Source organism: Chiloscyllium plagiosum, unplaced genomic scaffold (genome assembly GCF_037043375.1).
Source record: "Chiloscyllium plagiosum isolate Xiang-an unplaced genomic scaffold, Cpla_swu_hap1 HiC_scaffold_19, whole genome shotgun sequence".
Taxonomy (NCBI): domain Eukaryota; kingdom Metazoa; phylum Chordata; class Chondrichthyes; order Orectolobiformes; family Hemiscylliidae; genus Chiloscyllium; species Chiloscyllium plagiosum.
The window spans coordinates 33,639,411-33,667,326 of record NW_028270157.1 but is presented as its reverse complement, the minus strand read 5'-3'; the positions used below and the strand labels follow the sequence as shown (position 1 = coordinate 33,667,326).

Sequence of the window (27,916 nt, the reverse complement as noted above, 5' to 3'; positions counted from 1 at the left end):
TTACGAGGTCATGGAGGTTAATTTAAAGGGGCATCTTAAAGAAGGAAAGAGAAATCAAGTGAGGGAGTTCCAAAGCTGAGGGCTTCAGCATCTGCAGGCACAGCCGAATGGTAAAATAGTGAGAATTCCAGCAGCAGAACGGAAGTCTTTCAGTTTACAACATGCCATTTCTAGACCTTTGTACACTGATTTAAATGGTTCATTCACTTCAAGGATACTTGGAAACATGGGCCCTGATATTTACAGGGACAGGAGTTAGAAGGATAGGGAGGAGTTCTGGTCTGACATCTCCCCAGACACCAAGGATTTAACAGGTTTGGCTTCCGGAAAATTGAAAATCTCAGGATCAGGCAGGCTAAGCTCTAATTGCGTGGAAGGCTGTCACTAGCATTTTGGCTAGATCTTTAGTCCCGCACATTTGTTGAATGTAAATCTCACCATTTACGATGGTGGATTTCAATCTGTGCCTCCAGAACACTAGCCTGGGGTTCTGGATTACCAATCCAGTGATATAACTACTACACCCACCACCTCTTGTGCTTGGGAAAAGATCATTTCAGAAGAGGATGAGTAAAGCATGGTTTGACAGGTTATCGCAGCAGGGGTTGGAGAGAGATATGGTGGGGTTATGGAGATCACTAAACAGGGCAGGTCAGGCTTCTGATTATGAAGCTGGAGAGAAGTTCATAAGCATGTAGCAGGAAACAGGTTTGCTTGAGAGGCTTGGGAAAGCACTCCAACTCCTTCTGAATGAATATTTATCTCTTCCATGCAATAGTCTTGCCTCCCTTTCACTATCAGTTTCCAAAGGCTCTGGAAACACAATTGACTAAAATTTAAGGTGGAAAAGGGATAAAGTCTGAGCAACCTTATTAAAATGTTAAAAATGTAACCCAGCTCCATGGAAACTTGAAGCAAGTAGATTTATGGTCACTTAGGTTTTGACTTGAGACTGTTTTTTAATGTTTTGGCATCTGACCTAGCCCAGACAATCTATTTTTTCAGGATTAGAATTATCATAATGGTACTTACTGCAGGTTGCAGAAAAGGAGCGCTTATAGTAGACTCAGACTTGCACATCACAATAATATTTTTGCAGATTTAAATTACAGCGAATTACCAGAAGGAAATTGTAGCAAAAGTAATTACATTAGAGCTTAAAGATATTAGCGCAGCTAATATTGATTCATCCAGCAGTGAAAGAACAGGATAAGAACAGTGCATAGTTCAAATCCAGCTTCAGAAATTTGAGCACCTCATAGAGTCACAAGTCATACAGCATGGAAACAGACCATCTTAGAGAGAGCACTGCACTGTCTGAGGTGCTGTATTTCAGATGTAATGTTAAACTCCATCTCTGGACAAGTTTACATAAATGATCCTGTGGTACAATTTGAGGAAGAGCAAGAATGTTTTCTATTCATGGCAGCATTTGTGAAGAGAAATCAGAGTTAATGTTTCAGGTCTGGTGACTGTTCCTCAGAACCCAGATTCGAAACATTAACTCCAATTTCTCTTCACAGATGCTGCCAGACCTGCTGAGCTTTTCCAGAAACTTCAGTTTTTCTTCCTGATTTACAGCACCTGCAGTTCTTTCTGTTTTCTATTCATGTTTGCTAGGGCAGAATTTATCTGTCAAGAGATATGGGGAATTATTTAATTGCTCATGATGCAGTTGTATAAGACTCTGGTGCGGCCGCATCTGGAATATTGTGTGCAGTTTTGGTCGCCATACTATAGGAAGGACGTGGAGGCACTGGAACGGGTGCAGAGGAGGTTTACCAGGATGTTGCCTGGTATGGAAGGAAGATCGTATGAGGAAAGACTGAGACACTTGGGGCTGTTTTCATTAGAGAAAAGAAGGTTTAGGGGTGACTTGATTGAGGTGTACAAGATGATTAGGGGGTTAGATAGGGTTGACAGTGTGAACCTTTTCCCGCGTATGGAGTCGGGTATTACAAGGGGGCATAGCTTTAAATTAAGGGGGGGTAGATATAGGACTGAAATTAGGGGTAGGTTCTTCACTCAGCGAGTCGTAAGTTCATGGAATGCCCTGCCAGTAGCAGTGGTGGACTCTCCCTCTTTATGGGCATTTAAGCGGGCATTGGATAGGTATATGGAGGATAGTGGGTTAGTATAGGGGGTTAGGTGGGCTTGGATCGGCGCAACATCGAGGGCCAAAGGGCCTGTACTGCGCTGTATTCTTCTATGTTCTATGCTGTTTATGAAACCTTGCATATCAATTGGCTAATGCATATTCTACATTATATCAGTAACTACACTTCAAAATGTTTTTTTTTGGCTGTTAAGCACATGGCAATGCCCTGATGTCATGCAAAGCATGATATAAATGCAAGTTATTTAAAATGAAAAATAAACAGAACAGTTTAGACTCTGAGAAATCTCATAGTTCCAGACATGAAGATTAATCATCTTCAGAAGTACAGCATTTTCAACTTGTATATTAGCCATGGGATTCTGGCAGTAGTTTCAGCATGACATGCCGTGCAGTTTTTAAACTGAGGGGACCAAAATCAACTGTATTCTGTCCCATAAATGTTAAGATTTATTGATTTGAATTAGTATACCAATTTGGTTTTGAAAGCTTTCTCCAAATGTGTCCAAGTCAGCCTAAAACTCAAGGTTGTGCAATTTTAAAATGAAATGTTGAATCCTGTACCCATTCTTCTCTGCAAACATTGAGAAATTGGAGAAGTTCTTTTGAACAGAAGAGCTCCTAAGTTGTTGCTATTGCTAACCTTTCTTTATTATGTAGTTGAATCTTTGGTCTCTCCAGGAGTTCACATGTGGACATTTGGCAATTGTTTCACAGGTGAATTAATGTAGGTTGGAAAATTTGCCCTTAGGAAATGAATCACTCATCAGATTGTAAGAAAGGTAAACTTTCCATGAGTGGTAAACTTGTAGGTCTGGGTCAGGCTTCATTACTTCAGTCTTGGGTGAAACACTTCCTTGTGTGATTAATATCTTAGTTTCGCCTTTCTTCATCTAATTCCTGTAATCTGTGATTCAAAATAAAATTACTAAGCATTTTGAAATGCATTTCTCACTAGATAAAAGGAACTGCAAAGAATTTCCAGAAGATATTTGTTAAGTGGTAGGAAAGGAAATGTAGCAGCTTGGATAGAAAGACAGTTGATACCTATGAACCAAGTTAAGGTTAATAAGTACAGTGAAGATTGTAAAAGCCTGAGGGTGATGTACTCAATGATTGATGCTGGGTCCACTTCTGCATCCCCTTCCCCTCTATATAACTTGGACTTGGCCATAGGAGACACAATGTTGAAACTTGTTAAATATACAACAATTGGATGTTCCATAGATAATGTTGAGAACTGCAGAAAATATGGGAAGATTTACTGAATGGGCAGTTAGACTGACATGGAGAAAGTGAGGAGTGCAGATGCTGGAGATCAGAGTCGAAAAGTGTGGCACTGAAAAAGCACAGCCAGTCAAGTAGCATCTGAGGAGCAAGAGAGTCAACATTTCAGGCATAAGCCCTTCATCAGAAATGTAGGGCTGGGCAGCGCAAGGGGGCTGAGAGATAAATAGGAGGGGGTTGGGGCTGGGGGAAAGGTAGCTTGGAAGGTGATCGGTAGATGCAGGTGGGAGCTGATGGGGGTAGGTCGGAATGGAGGATGGTGGGAAGGAAGATGGACAGATAGGACAGTTCAAGAGGCCAGTGCCGAGTTGGAGGGTTGGATCTTGAATAAGGTGCAGGGAGGAGAAATGAAGAAACTGGTGAAATTGACATTGATGCCATGTGGTTGGAGGGTCCCAAGGCGGACGATGAGGTGTTCTTCCTCCAGGCGTCAGGTGGCTTGGATTTGGCAGTAGAGGAATCCCAGGACTAGCATGTCCTTGGTGGAGTGGGAAGGGGAGTTGAAACAGTCGGCCACAGGGAGGTGGGGTTGTTTGGTGCGTGTGTCCCGGAGATGTTCTGTGAAACATTCCGCAATGGACACCACATCGAGAGCAACGGACACAGTAGATGAGGTGTTTGGACGTGCAGGAAAATCTCTGCAGAATGTGGAAGGATCCTTTGGGGCCTTGGACAGAGGTGAGGAGGGCGATGTGGACAGATTTTGCACCTCCTGTGTAGAGGGTGGGTTGGTGGGGGGCGTGGACCCAACAAGAGAGTAGCGGAGGGAATGGTCTCTGTGGAATGCTGATATTTAATGTAGACAAATGTAAATTATTTAGAAATGAAAAATGGGGAATTGGAAGCATACACAGAATGGAATGACAGTGAAGAGTGAAGTAAGTTGAATAGGAATCTGAGGGTTGTAAATGCATAATTCCCTGGTAATGCACACAAAAGTAGATTTTTTCCAAGATAAATGCTATTAACCTTTTGGATTCCATAAATAAGAACATAAATTAAAAATTCTGAGCATATCAAAAAATTGTACAAGGTCAAAATTTGTCAAGTCACCATTTTGTTTTTATTTGATTGTGTGCATGTGGGTGTGTCTGGCTAGGCCAGCATTTACTACCCATCACTAATTTCCTAGAGGGCAGTTAAGAGTCAGGCATATTGCTGTACATATGGAGTAACAGCCCAACTAGGTAAAGATGGTAGGTTTCCTTCTCTAAAGGGCATTAGTGAACTAGATGGGTGTTTAACAACAAGTGACAATGGTTTCACAAAACTAAAACAGAAATTGTTGGAGAAAGTCATCAGGTCTGGCAGCATCTGTGCAGAGATAGCAAAGTTAACACTGCAGGTCCAGTGACCTTTCTTCAGAACTATTAGGAGCTAAGGAAAGGTGGCTTCTATGCTGAAGGCAGGAGAAAGAACTAAGCGTACAGGTGGAGATGGAGCCCAGAGAGATAGAGAAAGACAGGCATACAAAAGAATAGATAATGGTGAGCCTGGGAGAAACAAAAGCTGATAATGGGGACCACAAGTGGATGAAAATGGGTTGCCTCTGCTGAAAGCAGCCCATGATAAGCCCTTTATTTGCCTAACTGTTTTTCTCTCACTCGCTCCAGCTTTTCACTTATGTCTTTCTACCTAATACCTATGTTGCCTTTTCTTAGCTACTAATAGTTCTCAAGATGGGTCACTAGAACTGAAATGTTACTTTGCTTACTGTCCAGAGATGCTGCCAAACCTGATGAGTTTCTTCAATAATTTCTGTTTTTGTTTCACATTTCCAGCATCCACAGTTCTTTGTTTTCTGACAATGGTTTCATGACCATCAATAGACTCTTAATTTGTTAAATTCAAATAACAGAATTGTGGCAGAATTTGGACCCTGGTTCCCAAAACATTTCCTGTGTCTCTGGATTCATCATTTAGTAGTAATACCACTAAATCTTTAGCTTCTCTAAGCATTAATGATTAATCTTGAAACATTAATTAAAACACTAGACTTGCATGATTGACTATTGGCTTAAGAATTTGTAGTCATGAGGTGAGCCCTGAAACAGTGAGCTGAAAGAAGGCGAACGTGAGATTTAATAGATGTTCTTAAAGCTATAAAGAATTCTGATGATGTGATTGGGTAAAATTATTTTTATCTTTTTAAGAAATCAGTAACAATGGATCATTGATTTACTATTATCAGCAAAATGGAACTATAAGAAACAACTTAGGGCAAAACCACGGGCAAATAAATGGTTAAAGCAGAAGCAATGTATATTTTAAGAGGAAATGACTAAATAATTGAAGCAGAAAGATTAACAGAACTGTTCGAGAAAGGAAGTCAGGCTGTGTTTTGCAGTTCCCTGACTGACAATATGCCTGCTGTCCTGCCTTCTTGTGATGGTCGTAATAGACTGACTGTTACTCTTCCACTGTAACCAGACAGATCCCCTGACTATGATCGCAGCCACTATGGCCTGTGTGTGAACTGTATCTGTGATAGATTGTACTGAGTCCTCCAGATCAAACACTGTACCCCACTTCACCACTCTATGCCTTGACTGGTCTGAGAACAAGTACCCATTCACTTACTGACATGGCTGCTTAGTTGAATAAACATGTAGCATGTTTGCTATGCAGGCAGCTAATATGTTCTGTGGGTATTAGATTGACACCTGGTGTGCCGTGTAGCAAGATGACTACACCACCCAAAGATCCCTACTGACAAGCAGCCTTCTATGCGTCTGCATTAAAGAGTACAGCAGTGCTAATAGCATTTAGGCTCCACCTTTAACTAAGTGCTATCAAACAAGGCTAAACAAGGTATGGATGCTGTGAGCATGCAGGTAGGCCCTAAGAAAGTAAGTGATTAGCCCTGAGATGCAGCCTGTGATGCAGCCTGGCATCCTTGCAGCATACACCTATCAAATGCTAGTTGCCATGCAACCTGCAATACAGGACCGCACATTCTAATTGTTGTGCAAGTTGATCAGAGAGCTGCCATGAGGATGATAAGGAATTGGCAGATACTAATTTCCAGGGATGAGTGGCACATGCGGCTAGTGCCCATGGATTGTGCTGTGAGATGCTGAGCTACACGGAAGCTGGTTATGGCCGATGGCAGGATGAAATCACCAGGTACCTGTTCTGACTTGCGACATTTTATTAACCGGGCATGTTTCATAAAGCTAGAAGCTGCATATTAAAGAGGCGAGATGTGCAGTTTTAAGGGATTTAATGTGTTTAAGTGACAACTCACTGCTGACTAGCAAGATACCCACCTCGCCACCCAGCAGATGCATAAAATATGCGGCAGGTTGCACCCATTGTTGAGGTCAGCCTCATGAGACCTCTCGTGTGATTTTGCCACAAATCTCGCCAAAGCCCACATCACTTTCATCCCGAGAAGAACTTCATAACAACATAAAATGAAAATTAGTAAGTAAATATTTTTCATTGCAAAGACTATAAAGCAAACCTAACACAATCTGGATGTGCTGTAAATAGGCTGCAAATATGAAGTGACAACTTGACCAGAACTGATAATGTTTTGCCATGCCTTAAGTTAAGGAAAATTAACTTTGAAGACAAATTGCAAGCAGCAAACATTGTATTCAAATACTATTCTTTCTGTTTGATTTATTAAAGATGCAATATTCATAATGCATGATCTGCTTTGAAGATGTAAAGGGCCAATGTGGCCAGGTAGACATCATGGATTCAGTAGTCCCTTGACTCAATTAAACTGACAGTTATCCTAAGATCCAAGAAATCTCATTGTCCACTTCACACAGTTGGTCACTTGCTTCCATGCCCCTTCCCTTAAAACACATACAGGGCAAGTTGGAGACAAGCCATGAGCAAGATTTTGGAATTTTCAACATTTTAATTCCCTCCTCCTCACCAACCTTACCCATCGCTGCCTGTTGTACGGCGTTAAAATTCCCTCTAAGGTACAAAATGCAACCAGAAGACCTCTGAAAAGCACTTACCCATATTTTCCATAGTAATTGTTTCAGACCTTGTTAGTAATCTTGAGTTCCATTTGTTAACACAAAACTATGTAAATGCATCTTGAAGAAAGTGAGGAGTGCAGATGCTGGAGGTTAGAGTCAAAAAGTGTGGCACTGGAAAAGCACAGCCAGTTAGACAGCAAGAGCAGAACAGTCGACATTTCAGACATAAGCCCTTCATCAGGAATGTGGGGGAGAAAGAGTCTGAGAGATAAATGGGGGATGGGTGTGGGGCTTGGGGAAAGCTAGCTGGGACGGTGATAGGTAGATGCATGTGAGGGGTAATAGTGATAGGTTGGAGGGGATGGAGAAGCGGATAGATGGGAAGGAAGAGGGACAGGAGGACATGAAAGTCCTAGACCTCCTCCACTGTCAAATCCAAGCCACCCAACGACTGGAGGAAGAACACCCCATCTTCCACCTTGGGACCCTTCAACCACATGGCAACAACAATGACTTCACTAAGTTCCTAATCTCCCTTCCCTCTACCTCATCCCAGATCCAACCCTCCAACTCAGCACCACCCTCTTGAACTGTTCTGCCTGTCTATCTTCCCACCTATCTGCTCCACCCTCCTCTCCAACCTATCACTATCACCCCCACCTGCATCCACCTATCGCCTTCCCTGCTACCTTCCCCCCCACCACCCCCCCCCCCCCCCCCCCACCCCCACCCCCACCCTCCTAATTATCTCTCAGCCCTACACCCACCCCGCACACCACATTCCTGATGAAGGGCTTATGCCTGAAATGTTGACTCTCGTGCTCCTTGGATGTTGCCTGACCTGCTGTGCTTTTCCAGCACCATACTTTTTGACTAATTCCTTCTTGAACCCTATTAACATTTATTGTTCTGTCATCTTTGCCAGTGGTCTGCTCTTTTAGAAAACTTTGTTATCCTAAATACTCGTACCCTTGAGCTTATTGTAAGCGTGTTGAAAAAGATCACAGCATTTTTTCACTGTTCAGGACCAGACACATTCGTTTTTAATTTTGTTTGGTAGAGTAACATGTTTTCAAGTCCTAAGGTGACTCCTAGCTTTATCATGTACCTCCTCCTGACATAATTACTGTCTGAAACATTGTGGTCTTGATTTACAAGTATGAACCAGAGTTCCACAAGTTATTAGCACAGTTCAGCTTTAGAATGCCAATAAAGAGATACCTTCAAACTGAAGCAACTCTTTCTGTCCTTTTTTACAGAAGAAGCAAGACATTATATCGAAGCCAGAGAAAGACCCCAATGTTAGACTTCAGTCTATAACTGAAATAGTTTTGCTTAATCATTTGTGCTGTTATAAACATTGATTTCAAATAGAATATATTTGATTTTACTTTATAAGGTCATATGATCTGTGACTTAATGTTGCTAAATTATGCAGTCTAGGATTTAGTTGCTGTACGTGCAGAATCTGAATATGGTTAGATTAAACAGTACTGAAACGTGCACATTTAAGAGTTTAACTACTGCAGGAAGGGATTTTTGGTGCACTGGACAAGGAACAGAAATCAGTGAAACTCACCCTACGCTAAAATCTCACACAGTTATGGCCATACTTCATATTTTATAGAAATATTTCCATTATAATGCAGAAGGAGGCAATTACTCTCTGAAGCCGCACCTCATCTAGTCTCATTCCCCTGCTTGACCTCCATAGGTCAATTCCTATTATCTATGTAATAAAGCCTAGACCCCTCACGAATATCAGTATTTCTGTCAAATCTCCTCTTAATCTTCTCTTAGGAGAACAGCCCCATCTGCTCAAAACTATAACAGAAGTTTCCCATCCTTGAAACCATTCTTGTGAGTTTTCCTTCACCTTGGGCTGAACATCTGAAGCTCCTGACAGAATTGGGCAGGAGCTTTATCCCCACATTAAAAGGGGATGGAGAAGGCCTCTATTTTCAGGACGAGGCCTTGATGGAAACTTGGTATTCAGCTCGTACCTTACGGGTTAGAATATTACATCAAAGACAACAAATATTGGTAGGCTGTTCAAAAACAGAGACAAGTAGAGCATTGAGGTGAATTATAATTGAGGGATGGCACAGTGGCTCAGTGGTTAGCACCATTGCCTCACAGCACCAGGGACCCAGGTTCAATTCCAGTGTCAGGCAACTGTCTGTGTGGAGTTTGCACATTCTCTCTGTGTCTGTGTGGGATTCTGCTGGGTGTTCTGGCTTCTTCCCACAGGTTAGGTGCATTAGTCAGGATAAATGTAGAGAAAATAGGGTAGGCGAGTGGGTTATTCTTCAAAGGGTTGGTGTGGAGTTGTTAGGCCGAAGGGCCAGTTTCCACACTGTATGGATTCTAGGATAACTTCTATTACCAATTCAGCTAACTCAGCATTGCCTGGGAATTGAAACAAGAACTTTTCAGCTTAAGATGGTATGTTTTGCAATATGTACTAAAGTCTATGTACTAAAGTTTTTTGCTTCTGTTGTTGCTTCATCATAACCAGTTACCATCTTTGCATACACTTTTGTAGCTATTTGCCTGGATTAAATTTGACTAGTGAGTTTTGAGTAAATCCCTGTTTTATATAAGATTTTACTACCGTTAACCGATGCTACTTTAGCTAACTCTTTATGTTGTATAATAGAAATCAGAAAATGCTGGAAAACTCAGCAGCTCTGGCAGCACCTCTGGCAAGTGGAACAGAGATAACATTTCAATGGGTATACTTCAGAACAGAAGACAGGTGGAAATGCAATGGATTTTATGCTGTTGAGAAAGATAGAAATCAATAAGTAGTTGCCATGGGCTCAGTATGAGGATTCAATTATTTCTTTCCTCTGGTGAGGTCATTGAAGTTCTTTTGCAACCATACTGAGTTAGCCTTTTCACTTCATTACAATAGTGATAGCTTGTGGCATGTAGAACATTGGTCAATTCAGCAAATATGTGGCACATTATAAATATTATCATTACAGGTGGTGATTTCCCGAACGGAGCGATTGACACCCCACGTAAATTTCCAATTGGATTCCAGCTCAGTATCTCCTGAAGTAATAGTTGAACAGTCTGGATCTGAAGAAGGCTTCATTTTTGTCATCACAGGGAAGAAAGTAGGTCACATTTTGATTGTAAATACATTATCTGTCTTTTTGAAAGTGTGCTTTCTTAAGATTCTTTCACCCTCATCTTCAAATTCTTATGTTCGTCACATTGTGACATAATTTCAAGTTATTTTCATGACCGCAACTCTATCCATTGATTTTCTATTTCACAAATGTTTTTAGAATTTATGAATGCACTGGGAATGTAACAGCAATGAATAATAATCCTTTTCTTAATGTGTATGTAACCCAATAATTTGTAGCGAGGTTTTGCAACTTGCCACAAATTGTTGAATAATTTGCATCATTGTATCATTAATCTTTTGAAAACAGAAGCTCGCCAACCTGAGGCCCTGGGTTCAATCCCCAGCATCTCGTCAGGCGATTCTTTTGGGGTGGCATGGTGGCTCAGTGGTTAGCACTCCTGCTTCACAGTGCCAGGGACCCAGGTTCAATTCCCGTCTCGGGCAACCGTCTATGTGGAGTTCCTCTGCATGGGTTTCCTCCAGATGCTCCGGTTTCCTCCCACAGTCCAAAGATGTGCAGGTTAGGTGAATTGGCCATGTTAAATTGCCTGTAGTGTTAGGTGAATTCGTCAGGGGTGAATGTAGGTGAATGGGTCTGGGTGGGTTGCTCTTCGGAGGGTCAGTGTGGACTTGTTGGACTGAAGGGCCTGTTTCCATCACTTCCCTCCCCAACCATCCTGCTCGCTGGTTTGCTCTTCCATTGACTGCTTCTCCCACTCACTGTTTTCCTCCACTGAACCCTCCTTGTGGGGCAAGAGGTCAGGAGAGAGAGGAAATGATTGAGGAGTGAGAGGAACTCTGACTGGGAGGGTCAGGCAGAAAAGTAGCAATTGGAAGAGTCGAAGGAAAGATTGGATGGGAGGGACTTATTGGAAGGAGGTAGATAGAGAGAGAGTGGGGAAAGGGGATTATGTTGGGAATGGGTGATGCTGCTCCAAAATGATGCTGATCAGGTTACTCACAGTCCGTTGACCTTGGCGTGTTAAAGCAGAAGTCCTGGTGTTAGTGCACATACTGCTGTTACTATATCTCAGCCATTAAACCAAAACAAAACAAAATTTAAATACGGACTTACCATATATCGATGGCTTTGGTGTTCTTAGTATAACTCTCTCAGCATCACTTATCGGCACAATTGGAATGTTGCGGGCAATTCTGTTTTAAATGCATGACAGATTAATAATTTACTTACCTATTTTGTCAATGGAATGGAGAAGTTTTTTTATTGGTGTAATGAATTCCCAGCTTGTCAAAAACTAATTGCAGCATAAAAATTAATACTGTATTCTTTCTCGCTAGATAAGCAGAATACCTTTAACAGGCCCAGGGTGTGACCATTTCTTGACCTGCAGTAAGTGTTTAACAGCTCCTTACTTCATGCGGTGCGGCTGGTGCGATGGTAGGTGTTCCAGGATACAAGAATGTACAAATCAGATGTGGGCCCAGAATATTTGCCCTCCTGTTATCAGTGAGGTAAGAATCTCTGCTGTTTCTTTAAAAACTTTAATAGACTGCTAGTTTACTGTTGCACCTTGGAGTGTATCCAGGGTAAATTTGCAATCCCTTTGACAAAAGTACACTGTGTACTTTTAACTCAAACTCCACACTAGATAAATAGCATGTTTAAAAAATATCTGATTCACAGGTGTGCGAGTTGGATTAATTTTCATTGTATTTATGGTTTGCTTAAAAAAAACCCATGGGATAAACTCCCAATATATCTCCAAGTTTTAAGTTTGACTTTTAAAAAAATTCTCATAAAGCTTTTGAGGAAAAGTCATTCATGACTTTAAAGTTTATAGTCTAATTAGAATACTTGTGAGCCTTAAATAATTTTTATGCATTTTATCGCTACTGCAACTTACTATTTTAGAAAGCAGCACTATATTTAGATATTACCCAGGTTTGATGATCCAATAATACCTTGTTACTGGAGATCCAGATTAATGTCCAGCTCCATTGTGCTAACATTGTGAATTCTATCGCATCGGGGTATTCAATTACATTTCGAAGAGATTAGATTCCCTACAGTAAGTCCGTCATGCCTGTACGCCTCTCCCAGTCAGTCTGAACTCCCCCTCCTATTTCCAAACATTTGAATTTTGTGTCCACTTGCTTTTTAAAAATGCAAATAGACCTGCTATGACTTGTCTAACAGAAAGACTGATAAAGGCAAATATCCCTTCATATTGCTTATGCTGTGTACTTGGGTCTGTCTGCAATCTTCCAGAGTTTATGATGTGCCATCAAGTCACAGAAATGTAGAGCCACAGATGTGACTGTATGTCTGTGGCACATATAGCAAATTTATTATGTTATAGACACTGCTTGTACTGCTATGTCTGGTAGAAGAGCCTCTATGCAAAATATTTTGAAGTTTTCACTCATTCTTTTGATAATGTTGTATTAATGGCATCTAACTCTATTAGATATTATGTAGATATTGAATCACTGACCTGTATATGTCTTTCAGAACTTAGCAGAATCCTTCATTGTTTTTACAACTTGATCAGGTTATTCTTCTAATATTTACATCTGTGTCTTCCTATTAGTGAGTCAATGGAATAATTGTTGGTTACCAACTCAGTAAAGTGGCTGATAAAATTCAAAAGGAAATAGACAAAGGCACAAATTATATTTAAGTGGCTCAAAGCAGTCGGAGAAGTAGAAATCTGAGAAAACCTAGAGGTCATATTGTAAATTAAAGCAGATTTTACGTTGAAACAAATTATGCTGGCAGTTCTGAAGAAGATCCAAAACCTTAACTTTGTTTCAGCACAGATGCTTCCAGACCCATTGAGTTCCTCCAGCATTTCCTGTGTTTGTTCCCATGTGTGTGGTTCACTTGTGTTAGACTTCGATGGCAAGGTCTCAAATCCAGATTAAGTGCCTTCATATTCGTCATATTTGTGCCACTCCTGGTACACTAGATGGAAGATGATGGCATTGTGGCAATGTCCCAGGACAAAAAAATGTAATGGTCTAGATGCATGAGTTCAAAACCCACCTTGGCAACTGGAGGATTTGATTCAATTAATAAATTTGGAATTGAAAGCTAGTGTCAGTGAGAAGGTAGGTACTAGATCAGAAGAAGTATTTTATCATCCTTTATAAAATGGTGAAAGGGACAACATACAGAGGAGAGGTACAGGGAATGAAATCCAGAACCTGAGGCCCAGGCAGCTGAAGGCACCCAGTTCTGGTGAAGCAGTTAAAATCTGAATTCCTTAAGAGGCCAGATACCTCAGTGAGCTGTGAGTCTGAATAAGATCACAGGATTAGGGGGAGCAAATCCATTGGAGGAGTTTAAAAAGAAGAATGAGAATTTTAAAATTAAAGTATTGTTTAATCAGGAATCATTGCAGGTTCATGAGGCTTGATGCAAGTTAAGACACAGGCAGCAGAATTTGGCTGACCTCAACTTTGTGGAGTTTAGATTGTGGGAGACCAGCCAAGACTGAACTGGAATTGTTATGTTTAGAGCTGACAAAGGCATGATGAGGGTATATGCAGCAGATGAGATTGGGAGAGATGGAAGTAAAGGCCTGTACTCGAGAGGTCTTAGAAATCACACAAATAAAATGCCTATCACTCATTCTGAGATCAAATGCGATATTTAGGTTGCAAATAGATATTTTAGTCTCAGACTATAATTCCATCAGAGGAATAGAATCAAGTACTTGAGAACAATACAGAACTGCGATTAAAGACTAAAAATGCAGCTATCAAATTTTTGAGTATTCTTTATTGTGTTTGTATCCTTATGATTGAAAGAGTTGTACAACAGTGAATTTGTGAATGTCTGCAATTGATATTTTACTGTAGATCTCACCAGTAAGTGCACCTTTTGAAGGTGGAACAAGTCTGTCCATTTGTGGAAAAGATTTTGGAGCAATGAAAACTGGAAAAATAAATGCTAAAATGATTGCAATAGAAGTTGGCAATGCTTCCTGCAAATTGGATGCTAAAAAGAGCAACAAGAACAGGTATGCAAGAAGGACACAATTCTGACTTAATCATAGCTGCCCATTAGAAAAAAACACGTCCAATTGGAACACATCAACAAGCATTTGGCATAACATCTTATATACAGTAGACAAATAATCACTTACATTAAGCCTCAAGTCTAGCTCCAGGTTTACTGATCGTAAAACCCAGAACAGAGATGGGGCACAATGTTAAAAGCAACATACCAAAATTGAGTTAGTTACCTGTTTCTTCTGGGGCTGCTACTTGGCGTCAATATGGAAATGAATCACATCAGGCTCAGTGTTAACCTAGCCTGTCTGGTTGGAACATTGTACTTGTGGATTAAAATAATAGTCAGTTGCTTTTGCTTATACTTAGCCACCACCATTTTAACACTGAAGTTGTCAGGAGTGGAGATTCTGCCTGCTACAAGTAAGTAGGATCCACATCAGTAAGAGAAAGCTAACTTGGGATTCCAACTACATTGCCAAGTGTCATTGCCATAAAAAACTGAAGGGAGACATGAGCAGGATGGGAAAGACTCTGCTGTTTTTTTCTCTCATAAAAGGTCTCCTTATGGGCCAGGAGCAACAGGTATGTTCATCCTAGCCTGGCAGGGAAATCTTGCACCTCCACGATCCTGAGTTCCACCCTAGCCTGAATCCAAACGCGTTTTCCATTGGACCCCACCCAATGACTTACCCTCATGTCACAGACTATTCTTCTGGAATGCCAATGACAACCATTTGAAGCAAAAATCTCAGTCCTGGCTGCGTAACCCCCCACATTAACCCCTCTGGCTTTGGGCATAAATCTGCACGCCATCGTTTAAAGTGAGATTCAAGAGTTCAGTGTAGGCATGTTTCTTCCTGATGCCACCATTGATGCTTCCTTCTCCTGGGCATCTACATGCCTTGCTTCCATCTGAGGTTAAACATCTTGGGAAGGAGGTGGTGGAAAAGCGTCTAGTTGATACTGCCTAACTCTTCTATTCTTCTATGGTATATCCTACATAATTCTGGATAAATGGTACCTTTACAATATGTTTTCTCTTTGTGCTCCATTTATCTTTGTAATAACATATAACCAGAGCATATGGGAGTAGGCCATTCAGCCCTTTTAGCCTGCTCCATCATTTAACATGATCACAGCTGATCATCCAACTCAGTACCCTGTTGCTGCTTTCTCCCCATGCCCTTTGATCCCTTCAGCACTGAGAAATTACAACGTGAATTTGCTACCAATTTATGTCAATGGCAGTTTTGAAAATTGGTTACCTTATTGGAGACATTAAACTTGAATTTTCTTTGAAAGAAGATGGGAATAGTAGAAGTAAGCAATTTATCTAAAATATTTGGTCATTTTGGTACAATATGAAGAATAAAATTTAAATACTGTTTAAAATCATTTTTCCTGTTTTATAATGCCAGCTAACAATTATTTTTCTTTCCAAAGACTTCTGTGTACATTGGAAGCTGTTAATGCCACTCAAGATTATAATCCTATCTCTGTTAATTTAACTTTGAACAAAAGTTTGACAACACTTGCGTATGGCTTTCATATTGTGGTAAGATATGGAGTTCACTTATTTTTTACAAATATTTTTTAAATAGCTCATAACAACATAAGAGTTTAATAATTGTGCTAACCTTAATCAAAAACTTACCAAACTTGCTTTTGCATGCTGTAACAGAACTTCCACAATACGTTTGCATATCATTTCCACCCTGTCATCACCCAAGGAAGTGAGATGTGTTAACATTGTCATGCATTAGCCTCTGCATTGATCTGTAAAAATGTCCACACTTTGAATGAAGTCCACTCTATTTCTCGCAAAGTGATTCTTGGTTTCTTCTGAATGTTGACATGCGAGCAAAAATGTGCATGCATCAATGAGCACAAAAATGTCCAGAAAAATTAAGATTGTTCAATTTAAATTGGAGAAAGCTCTCGAGATGAGGTATGCTTATGGAAAATATATCAGAAACGTGTATATTTTGCTGTGAGATGTCCAGTGTGAAAACTAAAGGGAACCTTCTAAAATCTCTTAATCATAGCTGTCACAAAAGTAGTGACACTTGATTGCCATTTGATATACTGAAATTTACTGAACTGGAGTATTGCTGAAGAAAGGTACATTTGTCACAGCCTTCATCAGGGCAGTTCAAAAGAAATACTATATGAAAGGTCAGTACTGATTGGTTGGCAAGCGTTCTCTGATTGGTAGAAACATTGTCATGGAGAATGCACCAACTAATGATAACTGACAGTTACCTGCTAAGCTTTGTTTAAATTTTAAACCAGGCAGGTTCACGATCGCTCAGAGCATTGCCCTGAGAGATTAACCAAAGAATACTTGTCACCTACTTTGTTGAGATGAAAAAGGTGCATCATATGCACTTTTTAAAATGTCTTCAAAGAACAGAATCCTGTATTTTAATGTATGTTAAAACACATTTCAAGACTGACTGATAATTCTAAATTGGTTGTCGGTATATTTCTTCATGTGTTCAGGATTACTTAGCAAATGTGGTCCAATCATGGAATCACACCTAATGTTGGACACTATTGTGAATGTGACCAGCAGGACAAGGAGATTTCAGCCAATCCAAGGAATATTTGTCACTGAGTGGATTGTCTTCCAGACTTTGTTGATTTTTTTTTACGAGTGCATCCCTAGGAACAAGATAGAGACAAGCATCATGGAGTTGCTCAGGATAAACCATGATAAACCACTGCATCTCCTTTCAGAGCTTCATTGCAAAGGCACATTCCCCAAGGAGTTAGACAGTAGTCCCTTCCCCACCATAGCAACCTGAAGAGCAATGTACAGAGGTGCTGAGACACTAGTTATTTAGAGACGATTTGAAAATAAGAGCCTTTCTCTGTACCAGGCGAAAGTGATGACTGTAGATGCTAGATATTAGAGTCGAGAATGTGGTACTGGAAAAGCACAGCAGGTCAGGCGGCATCGGAGGACCAGGAGAGTCAATGTCATTCCTGATGAAGGGCTCATGCCCAAAACGTTAAGCCTCCTGCTTCTCGGATGCTGCCTGACCTGCTGTGCTTTTCCAGCATCTGCCGTCCTTGTTTTTATCTGGTAGATTTTAACCCTACTGCAAATACTCTTGCAGGGATGCCTGCCTTGAAGAAGTTTTCCTTCCTATTTCTGATGAAGGGCTTTTGCCCAAAACGTCGATTTTCCTGCTCCTCAGATGCTGCCTGACCTGCTGTGCTTTTCCAGCAGCACTCTAATCTAGACATTGGTTTCCAGCATCTGCAGTCCTTGTTTTTACCTTTCTCTACACCAACCAGCCTATTTCTTGAAGTTTGTTTGTAAGTTCTGACAAATAGGCACTCTGCCAAACGACTTTGGCAATTGGCTCAGGAAACCAACCCAAAAGGTCTACCCTTTATTTCCCGTAGGGTATTCAGGATGTTTTGTGCTGAGCACTATCTGATGGACTTGTTGTCAAAGGTGTTTTTCTGTTTTGAATAAAACAGGTGGTACAGCATAGTCCAAATATTTGGAGCGTTCTATGGAAACGTGGCCAGCTACCTATCCCTTGCAACTTCAGAGACAGAGAGAACCTCAGCATGTCATGATCCTTGGTGTTTGCATACTGGCGGTCTATGTGCAGCTTAATGCAGTTGCACATACAAGTATCCATTAGAATGAGAGTGATATTGGGTACATTTTCTCCCCTTGTGCCTAGGGGGCTCATGCATTGTGTCCCTATGAATATGGTCCATTTTCAATCTCCAGATAAAATGGAAGATGGCAAGAGTGAATGCCATAGTGCAGATGTGAAGAATAAACTATACATACACTGCTTGCAGCAGCACAGTGAGAACATCTTACACCTGATGACCAAGTTCTTACCCACAGTGGAGAGAGAGTGTTACTCCTGCATGCCTTGTCATTGTTTCAGCATAGTAACTTGCTCCTCTCTGAATAGTGAATGATATAAAGGGTCAGTGAGCCCACTTCCCAAAGAACATGACTTCACTTTGTTATGATTTAATATGGATCCTAAGGCCCATTTGAGCTGTTCACGGATGTTTATTAGTCTGCGCATTGATACTGAACCGAGAAGACAATGGTGGTATTGTCCGTGTACAGGGAGACTTTGGCCTGAATGCTGCCTGGATCTTGGATTGCCACTTCTGTTTACACTCTATACTTCCTGATCTACTCAACAAAGGTTTCTGTACAACTCATGAACAAGACAGAGGAAAGAGAACAACTTAGACAGACTCCAGATTTGATCAGAAAGATTTTCAATCCCCACACATTGAGCAAAGCTATACTACTGATGTTTGTGTGGGGCACTTGGATCTAATTACGGATTCTTTCTTCAAAACCCGTTTTGGAGATCACTTCTATCTTGTAGTTGAGTGAATTTCTGTCAAAGGCCTCCCCCTGGTCCTGGCTGATGAAGCAAATGTCCATCCCCCCCCATCATGCACAAGGTCATTGATTTCCCTGAACAAGCCTCTCCAAGATCTGCCTACCAGATACAGTGCAGGTCTGATCAGAGTGTGGATTGCTACCTGCAGAGCCGAGTTGACCTGGTTGGCAGTGATCTTGGATAGATTTTGTAGCTGATATTGAGCATTGAGAGGAACTGCCAATTTCTCCCATCTCCTCTTTCTGCTCATAGATGGTTGATGATCTCGATCCTCATGGATTCTGACATGCTGCCATCCAGAACTTTAATCTCAGATATCTTTTGCAGGTCTTAGCCCATCCAGTCCCACAGAGTAGAATATAAGTCAGCCAGTAAGCTGCAACTTCCAGAAGTTTTACTCTTCACAAAGGATTAAGAACCTTAGTCAGCTCATGCAGAGTTAATGGTCTATCCAGAATCTCCCAAATATTGCCATCTAAGACCTCAGTGAAAAAGAAAAAGAATAACAGAGAGGCCAAGCTGTCTGTAGCTTCACATCATACAGACTGGCAGACCAGGTTATTCTGATTACCAAAATATCAGATTGTGATGACTCAACCTGGCATAATATCTTGTGTTATTGAAATAAAGCACAGTTGAGAAACATGGATTCTGTTTATTTGTAGATCTCTAGTGGGATAATTTACAGCTGAACTCACATACAAAGATGGTTTGTGTCTAGAAAATTAAAGTGCTGAGAATCTATGGCCTTTGATCATCTGACCACATGCAAGTTGACTCATTTATATGTTGAACTCTTAAAGCAAAATCACTCCAAAGCTGTTAATGCAACATTTTTTTAACAAAGATAGATTTCATGTTCTACAAGTAAATGCATGTAAACATTGGTAAGAATCAAAAATTATTTATACAGCAATAGGGATTGTGAAATTTACAAGTACAGAAGCTTAAGAGTCCACATATGATTTTGGTGAATTGACAACTCTTCTAGATACTGTTGTGTGTAACCTCTGGAAATATGGATTTCATCCTTGACTGCAGACATGTTGTCAATGTATAGCATGTTATCCTGGTGATCCATCATTAGTCATTACCTGGGTATGCTTTCTGCTTTTATTGCGCAACGTTGGCATAATGTACATTTGCCTGAGCTGGTTTCTGTTCCTCCTCAGCATTGCTCCGTTAGTTGTCGTGACTTCATAAGACTTGAGCTAAATGCACACTCTCTGGGTAATTAAGTACCCATTGTGGATGTGGAACTCTGATCTTTTTATCTTTCTTGTAGTCAAGATAATTCTGCACCTGTGTGCTGGCCATGCATCCTCTTTATCCAGTATCTCAGTATCCATGCATCCAGTATCTCAGAGAATTTGAATAAATGTTCACTTGGCAAGATTATTCCCATTTAGGTAAAAACAATGACTGCAGATGCTGGAAACCAGAGTCTAGCTTAGAGTGGTGCTGGAAATGCACAGCAGTTCAGGCAGCATCTGAGGAGCAGTAAAATCAACGTTTCAGGCAAAAGCCCTTCATCAGGATTTTTCTCATTTACGTTGGGAACACGATCTCTACTGGCAGTTGTAACCCCACATCCAGAGGTGTAGCTCGGTGGTGTAACTTGGTGACATGAAAATTGTGGTTTTACATCCTACACTACAGGATGAGTGATTAAACAGAACAAACCATTTGCTCGTGAGGCCATTTGATCTGGGATAACGTGGAGATGACATTATATGGTTCATACTCCATTTAGCACACATGTAACCAAGAGGTCAGACCTTATACCGCAGCCCATTGTCAGTAAGGATGTTTTCAGGTGTACTGAATAGACTGAATAAGTATGTCTGCCATGTTCTTTACCTGCCTGACAATTAGAAATTTGAAGAAACAATTGGTGCCAAAAATGAAGTAATCTCCATTAGATGAATGCTGATTTTGGACCAAGGGACTGAGGGAATCTTGTGCATAGGAAAATAGGAACAGGAGTAGGCCATTCAGCCCAATGCAATTATGGCTGATAGAACACTTCAATGCCTTTTAGTCAGACCAGCAATCCTGTATGTAACTGCTAATCAGAAATCTATCAATCTCTAACAGACTCAAACACTGACCTTCCACGGTCCTATGTGACAGTGAATTCCAAAGATTCACAATCTTCTAAGTAAAAAAAATCTCCTCATTATCCTCCTTATTTTAAATATTCTTCCTGGTTCCAGATTCCCCAATCAGGGGAAGCATCTTACCTGCATTTATCCTGTCTGTCCCATTTAGTATTTTGTAAGTTTCAATGGATCACTTCTCATTCTTCAAAACTCTAGAGAATACTGGCCCATTTTGCCCACTCTGTCTATATACGATAGTCCTGCCATCCTTGCTACACATTTGGTGAAATATCATTGCACTCCCTCTATGGTAATAATAGCTTTCCTGAGATAAGGTGGTCAAAACTGCATATAAGACTTCAATTAACCAGTACTCATATATTCTTACAATAAAGGTTAACATTCCATTAGGCTTCCTAATAGCTTGCTGCACCTGTATGTTAGGCTTCAGTGACTAAGCATCTCCTTTGGTGCATCAACACTTTCCAATCACTTACCATTCAAGAAAAACACAACACATGTGTTCCTCCGTCCAAATTGGATAACCTAACATTTTTTCTATATTATTTTACATCTTCCATGTTCTTGTCCATTCATTAAGCCTGTCTAAATAATCCTGAATGTGAAAAGATTTAGTCAAACAAGACAAGGTCCCCAGTTTACCCCAATTGAATAACCCAGGTTAAAACACTCACCAGGTTTCTGTACTTAACAAGAAAATATTACCAAGAAATTGTCTTTAACCAATGGATATTAGGAAATCTGAGTTGCTAAAGTATAATTCTATAATTTCTGCTCTATCCTTTATTAAAATGCCCCCTTCATAAATAGACAGACACAAAAACTAGTCAAGATAAGAAAAGATATTGAGGGTGGAAAAGAAAAGAAGAAATGGGAAAACACAATTCAATAGCTGCAGTGTAGACAGGATTTGATTAATTGCTTTCTTTTTATTCCTTTGAATTCCTAGCTGTTGACGTAAGGTTTTAGATTATATTACATTACATTCCCTACAGTGTGGAAACAGGCCCTTCGGCCCAACCAGGGCCTGTTTCCACTAACCCTCCGAAGAGTAACCCACCCAGACCCATTTCCTTCTGACTAATGCACCTAACACTATGGGCAATTTAGCATGACCAATTCACCTAACCTGCACATCTTTGGATTGTGGGAGGAAACCAGAGCAAACCTACGCAGACACAGGGAGAATGTGCAAACTCCACACAGACAGTCGCCAGAGGCTGGAATCAAACCTGGGACCCTGGTGCTGTGAGGCAGCAGTGCCAACCACTGAGCCACCGTACCAATGTTGTTTGTACATTGCTGTACCTTTTCCTGTATTTGAATGTATTTTACTTCTCCTTGACTAGGGGATTTGCAGAGAAGTACGTGGAAGACAGATAATCATTAATGGAGATTTTCTAATACCTCCATATGAGAAAGAGAGAGAAAGATAGGCAGAGAGAGATTTTTCATGCTTTTGTTTTGCAGGTTAGATGATTCTCTACTGCACTCACTTACACAAACCATGGTCACCTATTCAGAAGCCAGTCAGATTGTCATTGTCAAGCAGTTTTCCTACAGCTCTAAACCCATTGCCACCATGGTATCTGTTTCTGCTCTCACATTTCCCAGAAAAAAACACAACACTGTTTACAACACACATTGTACTCCAATACACATGATTTTCTAAAACTACACCAATCGCTTTGCACAGTCTTCTTGATTTAAAGCAGTGCATTCCCTTTTTTTTAGTCTGCAGTCCAAAATGTAAAGTAAATAAAGAGATGTTTTAGAACGTTTGTAGAGCAGAAAGACTGTCTTCAAGAGAGAAGATGAAGAAAATTGGTAGGCAAAGATAGATGGAGTCAAAATTCTCAAAGAATATCAAAGTACCAAGAACTGTTTAGTTGGAATTTTCCCAACAATAAATGGTGCTTAGTTTGATTTCTTTTCTTTCTTTTGGACTTGGGGGACAGAATCCAGCTATTAGTCACATCTCCCCAACACATGGCCCCAAATCAGGAGGATCCACACTTACTCTTACAGGGAAATACTTGAACTGTGGAAGTAGAAGGGAAGTTTTAATTGGAGAGAAACCGTGTGAACTTAAAAGGTATGTTTTCTATTTTCTTTAAACATATATTTTTGAAAGGAGAACCTAAAATGTTATGAGTGCAAGATTCTATTTTAAAATCTCCCATTTGTTTAAAAGCTTGCATTGATTTGAATGAAGGCTCAGGTGTTGCATAAGCAAAATATTGTGGATGCTGAAAATCTGAATTAAAAATGGAAAATGCTAGAAACAGAGAAAAGTATGTTCATTTTTCTCTCTGCAAACATTGGCAGAAGTCTGAGTGTTTTGCAGCATTTCTGTTTTTTTATTGCAGTTGTTACTTGTTGCATTCATAGAATTTTTGTACGATGACGTGATAATGCAGTTATTCTGTTCAATTGTAAATGGCCAAATAGGGATATAAACTTGGGCGTAAAGGTGCTGTTGGAAGACACAGCATTTTGTTCACAGCTTTTTCTAACACCCAGCGAAGATTGTAGTCTGATAGTCCAACTGCCCCATCTACTGTTCCACCAGAAGACTGTCACAATTTACTAAATAATAGCAAGGTGACTATCGTTAAGAATCAAATTAGATCTGTTTCCTCAGAGTTTATTATCTTATTATGAGAAATGTGTAATCTTCTTGAGAAAGGTTATTGTACGTCTTATTAAAGAAAATCTTGTATTTTGCCTTTTCCTTCTTCTTTAAGCTATCAGTATTTTCTTATGGGGTGTTAGATATCACCATTTATTAATCAGAAGACTCACAACATCAATAGAACTGGTGGAATTCAAAAGTAATCATATATCATTGTAATTTTAGAACATAGAACACAGAAAAATACAGCACAGAACAGGCCCTTCGGCCTACGATGTTGTGCTGAGGATTAATCCTAATTAAAATAAAATAACCTGACCTATGCACCCCTCAATTCACTGCTGTCCATGTGCATGTCCAGCAGGCGCTTAAATGTCCTTATGACTCTGCTTTCACCACCACTGCTGGCAACACATTCCATGCATTCACAGCTCTCTGCATAATGAACCGACCGCTGATGTCTCCTCTATACTTTCCTCCTAATATCTTAAAACTATGATCCCTCATGCCAGTCAATCCTGCCCTGGGGAAATATCTTTGGCTATTGACTCTATCCATGCCTCTTATTACCTTGTATACCTCAATCAGGTCATCTCTCTTCCTCCTTCTCTCCAGAGAGAAAAGTCCAAGCTTAGTCAACTCTCTTCATAAGACAAACCCTCCAGCCCAAGCAGCATCCCGGTAAACCTTCTTTGCACCGTCTCCAAAGCCTCTGTATCTTTCCTATAGTAGAGCAATCAGAACTGGACACAATATTCCAAGTGTGGTCTCACCAGGGACTTGTAGAGCTGCATCAAAACCTTGCAGCTCTTAAACTCGATCCCTCTGCTAATGAAAGCCAAAACACCATATGCTTTTTTAACAACCCTATCCACTTGGGTGGCAACTTTGAGAGATCTATGTACTTGAACACCAAGATCCTTCTGTTCCTCCATGCTGCCAAGAATCCTGTCTTTAATCCTATATGCAGCATTCAAGTTCCACCTTCCAAAATGCATCACTTCGTATTTATCCAGGTTGAACTCCATCTGCCATTTCTCAGCCCAGCTCTGCATCCTGTCTATGTTGCACTGCAGCCTGCAATAGCCCTCGATACTATCAACGGCACCTCCAACCTTTGTGTCATCTGCAAACTTACTACCCCCCCCTCAATCTCCTCATCAAGTCATTTATAAAAACTACAAAGTGTAGAGGCCCAAGAATAGAGCCCTGTGGGACACCACTCAACACTGACCTCCAAGCAAAATATTTTACATCTACAACCAATCTCTGCCTTCTGTCAACCAGCCAATTCTGAATCCAGATAGCTAAATCTCCCTGTATCCCATACCTCCTGACTTTATGAATGAGCCTACCATGGAGAACCTTGTCAAATGCCTTGCTGAAGTCCATATACACCACATCCAGTGCTCGACCTTCATTGACCTGTCTTGTCACCTCCTTGAAGAATTCAATAAGATTAGTTGGACATAACCTGCCTTTCACAAAGCCATGCTGACTGCCTTTAATTATACTATGCTTTTCCAAATAGTCATAAATCCTATCCCTCAGAATGCTTTCCAAAACCTTGCTGACCACAGACATAAGACTGGACTGTAATTACCAGGGATTTCCCTATTACCCTTCTTGAAAAGAGTAACAACATTCGCCTCCTTACAATCCTCTGGTAAGACTCCCGTGGAAAGTGAGGAAGCAACGATCTTCACCAGTGGCTTAGCAACTTCCTTTCTCACTTCCCAGAGCAGCCTAAGATAAATCTGGTCTGGCCCTGGGGACTTATCAATCTTAATGTTTGCCAAAGTTTCCAGCACATCATCTTCATCAATCTTGATTTGTTCAAACCCATATCCCAGCTCCTCAAAGTAGTCATTCACAACAAGGTCCCAGACTTCACACACGAGTTCCCTACACTATCCCTGATCGGCCCTACATTCTCCCTGATCATTCTCTTATTCCTCACGTATGAGTAAAATGCCTTTGGGTTATCTTGAATCCTTCCTGCCAAGCCTTTCTCATGACCCCTTCTGGCTCTCCTCAGTCCATTTCTGAGCTCCTTTCTGGCAAGCCTGTAATCCTCTAAAGCTCTGCTAGATCCTTGTTTCCTCCACTTTACATAAGCTGCCTTCTTCCTTTTGACGAGAAGATCCTTTGTTCTCGTCATCCAAGGCTCCTTAATCTTACCCCTTCTTACCTGTCTCAGAGGAACAAATTGAAGCTTCACTCACAACAACTGCTCCTTAAACAGCCTCCACATGTCTGTGGTGCCCTTTCTGTGGAACAATTGCTCCCAATCTGTATTTACCATCACCTGTCTGATAGCATCATAATTTCCTTTTCCCCAATTAAGTATCTTTCCTGGGTAACTGCTCCTTTCCCTCTCCAAAGCTGTGGTAAATGTGAGGCAGTTGTGGTACATGTCACCAAAGTGTTCTCCCACTGCGAGGTCTGACACCTGTCCTGACTCATTGCCGAGCACCAAATCCAAAATGGCCTCTCCCCTCATCGACCTGTCTACATACTGAGTAAGGAAACCCTCTTAAACACGCCTGACAAAACGGCTCCATCCAAACCATCTGCACTAAGGAAGTTCCAGTCGATATTGGGAAAATTGAAGACACCCATAATAACAATCCTGCTACATCTGCATTTTTCCAAAATCTGCCAGCTTATCAGTTCCTCAATCTCTCTACTGCTATTAGGGGTCTGAGAAAACCCCAGTGAGGTGGCTGCTCCCTTGCTGTTCCTAACTTCCACCCATACTGACTCAGTAGACAAACCTTCCTCAACAACCTTTGTTTCTGTAGCTGTGATGCACTTTATGATTAGGAATGCTCATATTCCACCCTCCCTGTTCTTTTTTAAATGTTCTAAACCCTGGAACATCTAGTAACCATTCCTGCCCCTGTGAAACCCACATCTCTGTTATGGGTACAACATCATAGCCCCAAGTACTGATCCATGCTCTGAGTTCATCATTCTTATTTCTGACATTCCTTGCGTTAAAGTAGACACACTTTAATTGATCGCTTTGTTTCATTGTGTGAGAAACCGTCCCGATAGATTCTCTACATCCTGTCACTGTCCCATCTATAACTGCCCCCCTCTCAGATATGTAGCTCTGATTCCCACCCCCCTGCCAAACTAGTTTAAACCCTCCCGAATCACACAAACAAATCTCCCACCCAGGACATTTGTGCCCCTCTGGTTCAGATGTAACCTGTTCTTCATGTACAGATCTCACCTTCCTCAGAAAGCATCCCAATGGTCTAGGTATCTGAAGCCCTCCCTCCTGCACCAGCCTCGCAGCCACGTGTTAAGCTGCATTCACTGACTGTTCCTCACTTCACTATCTCATGGCACCGGTAGCAAGCCCAAGATCACTACACTACTCGTCCTGCTCTTCAACTTCCAACCTAGCTCTCTGTAGTCACTTTTCAGATCCTCAATCCCTTTTCTAGCTATATCATTGGTATCAATATGTACCCTGATTTCTGGCTGCTCACCCTCCCCCTTCAGAATCCTGTAAACCCGATCAGCGACATCCCGGACCCTGGCACCTGTGGAGCAACATACCTTCTGGGAGTCCCATTCCTGACCACAGAACCTCCTGTCAGTCCATCTAACTATTGAGTCCCCTAGTACTAGTGCTTTTCTATTCTCCCCCCTTCCCTTCTGAGCCACAGTGCCAGGCTCAGTGTCAGAGACCTGATAACTATGGCTTTCCCCTGGTAGGCCATCTCCACCAGCGGTATCTAAAACAGTATATTTATTGCTATGGGGAACAGCCACAGGGAATCCCTGCCCTATCTGTTGGTTCCCTTTCCTCCCCCTGACTATAACCCCCTGTCCTTATCCTGTGTCTGAGGAGTGACCACTTCCCTATACATCTCTAAACATGCAACTGCCCTATCCACCATACACCACTAACCTGAAAGCCCACACAGGACTAAACAAAGAAAGAGAAGGAAAGGAAAATAAAATGAGAAAACCTGAAAACTTTACCGAGTTTACAGACTCTTAGTAAGGTTAGAGGAGGTGGGTGGGAGGTGTAGGGTCTCAGGTTTAGATCTCACCCACTTAAAAATTTCCCTGCAGCCCTGGTTTCTCTCCGCCCTCTCTCCTCACTGCTCCTCTGACAATACCTAATTAATTTCCATATTCAAAGCATTATAATAAACGCTTATTCAGTTTATTACCATTTCAGAAGCAATATTCTGGTCCTTTGCTGATGTCTAGCACACAGTGAAAGTTTTATTGTTAAATTCAGTCAGTGGAGATTGGATGGGTG

The 27,916-nt window shown here is 41.0% G+C and overlaps 1 protein-coding gene across 2 annotated transcripts in view; it reads left to right on the top strand.

Moving 5' to 3' along the window:
- Nucleotides 1–27,916, top strand: part of met (MET proto-oncogene, receptor tyrosine kinase) — a 124,303-nt gene that overhangs the window by 64,122 nt on the left and 32,265 nt on the right. For both annotated transcript variants that reach the window (XM_087997204.1, XM_043709570.2), the window contains 5 exons: nucleotides 10,338–10,472; nucleotides 11,789–11,962; nucleotides 14,315–14,475; nucleotides 15,914–16,025; nucleotides 22,952–23,088. In XM_087997204.1, the coding sequence (XP_087853330.1) occupies nucleotides 10,338–10,472; nucleotides 11,789–11,962; nucleotides 14,315–14,475; nucleotides 15,914–16,025; nucleotides 22,952–23,088 (719 nt within the window). The remainder of the gene's footprint in view (nucleotides 1–10,337; nucleotides 10,473–11,788; nucleotides 11,963–14,314; nucleotides 14,476–15,913; nucleotides 16,026–22,951; nucleotides 23,089–27,916) is intronic.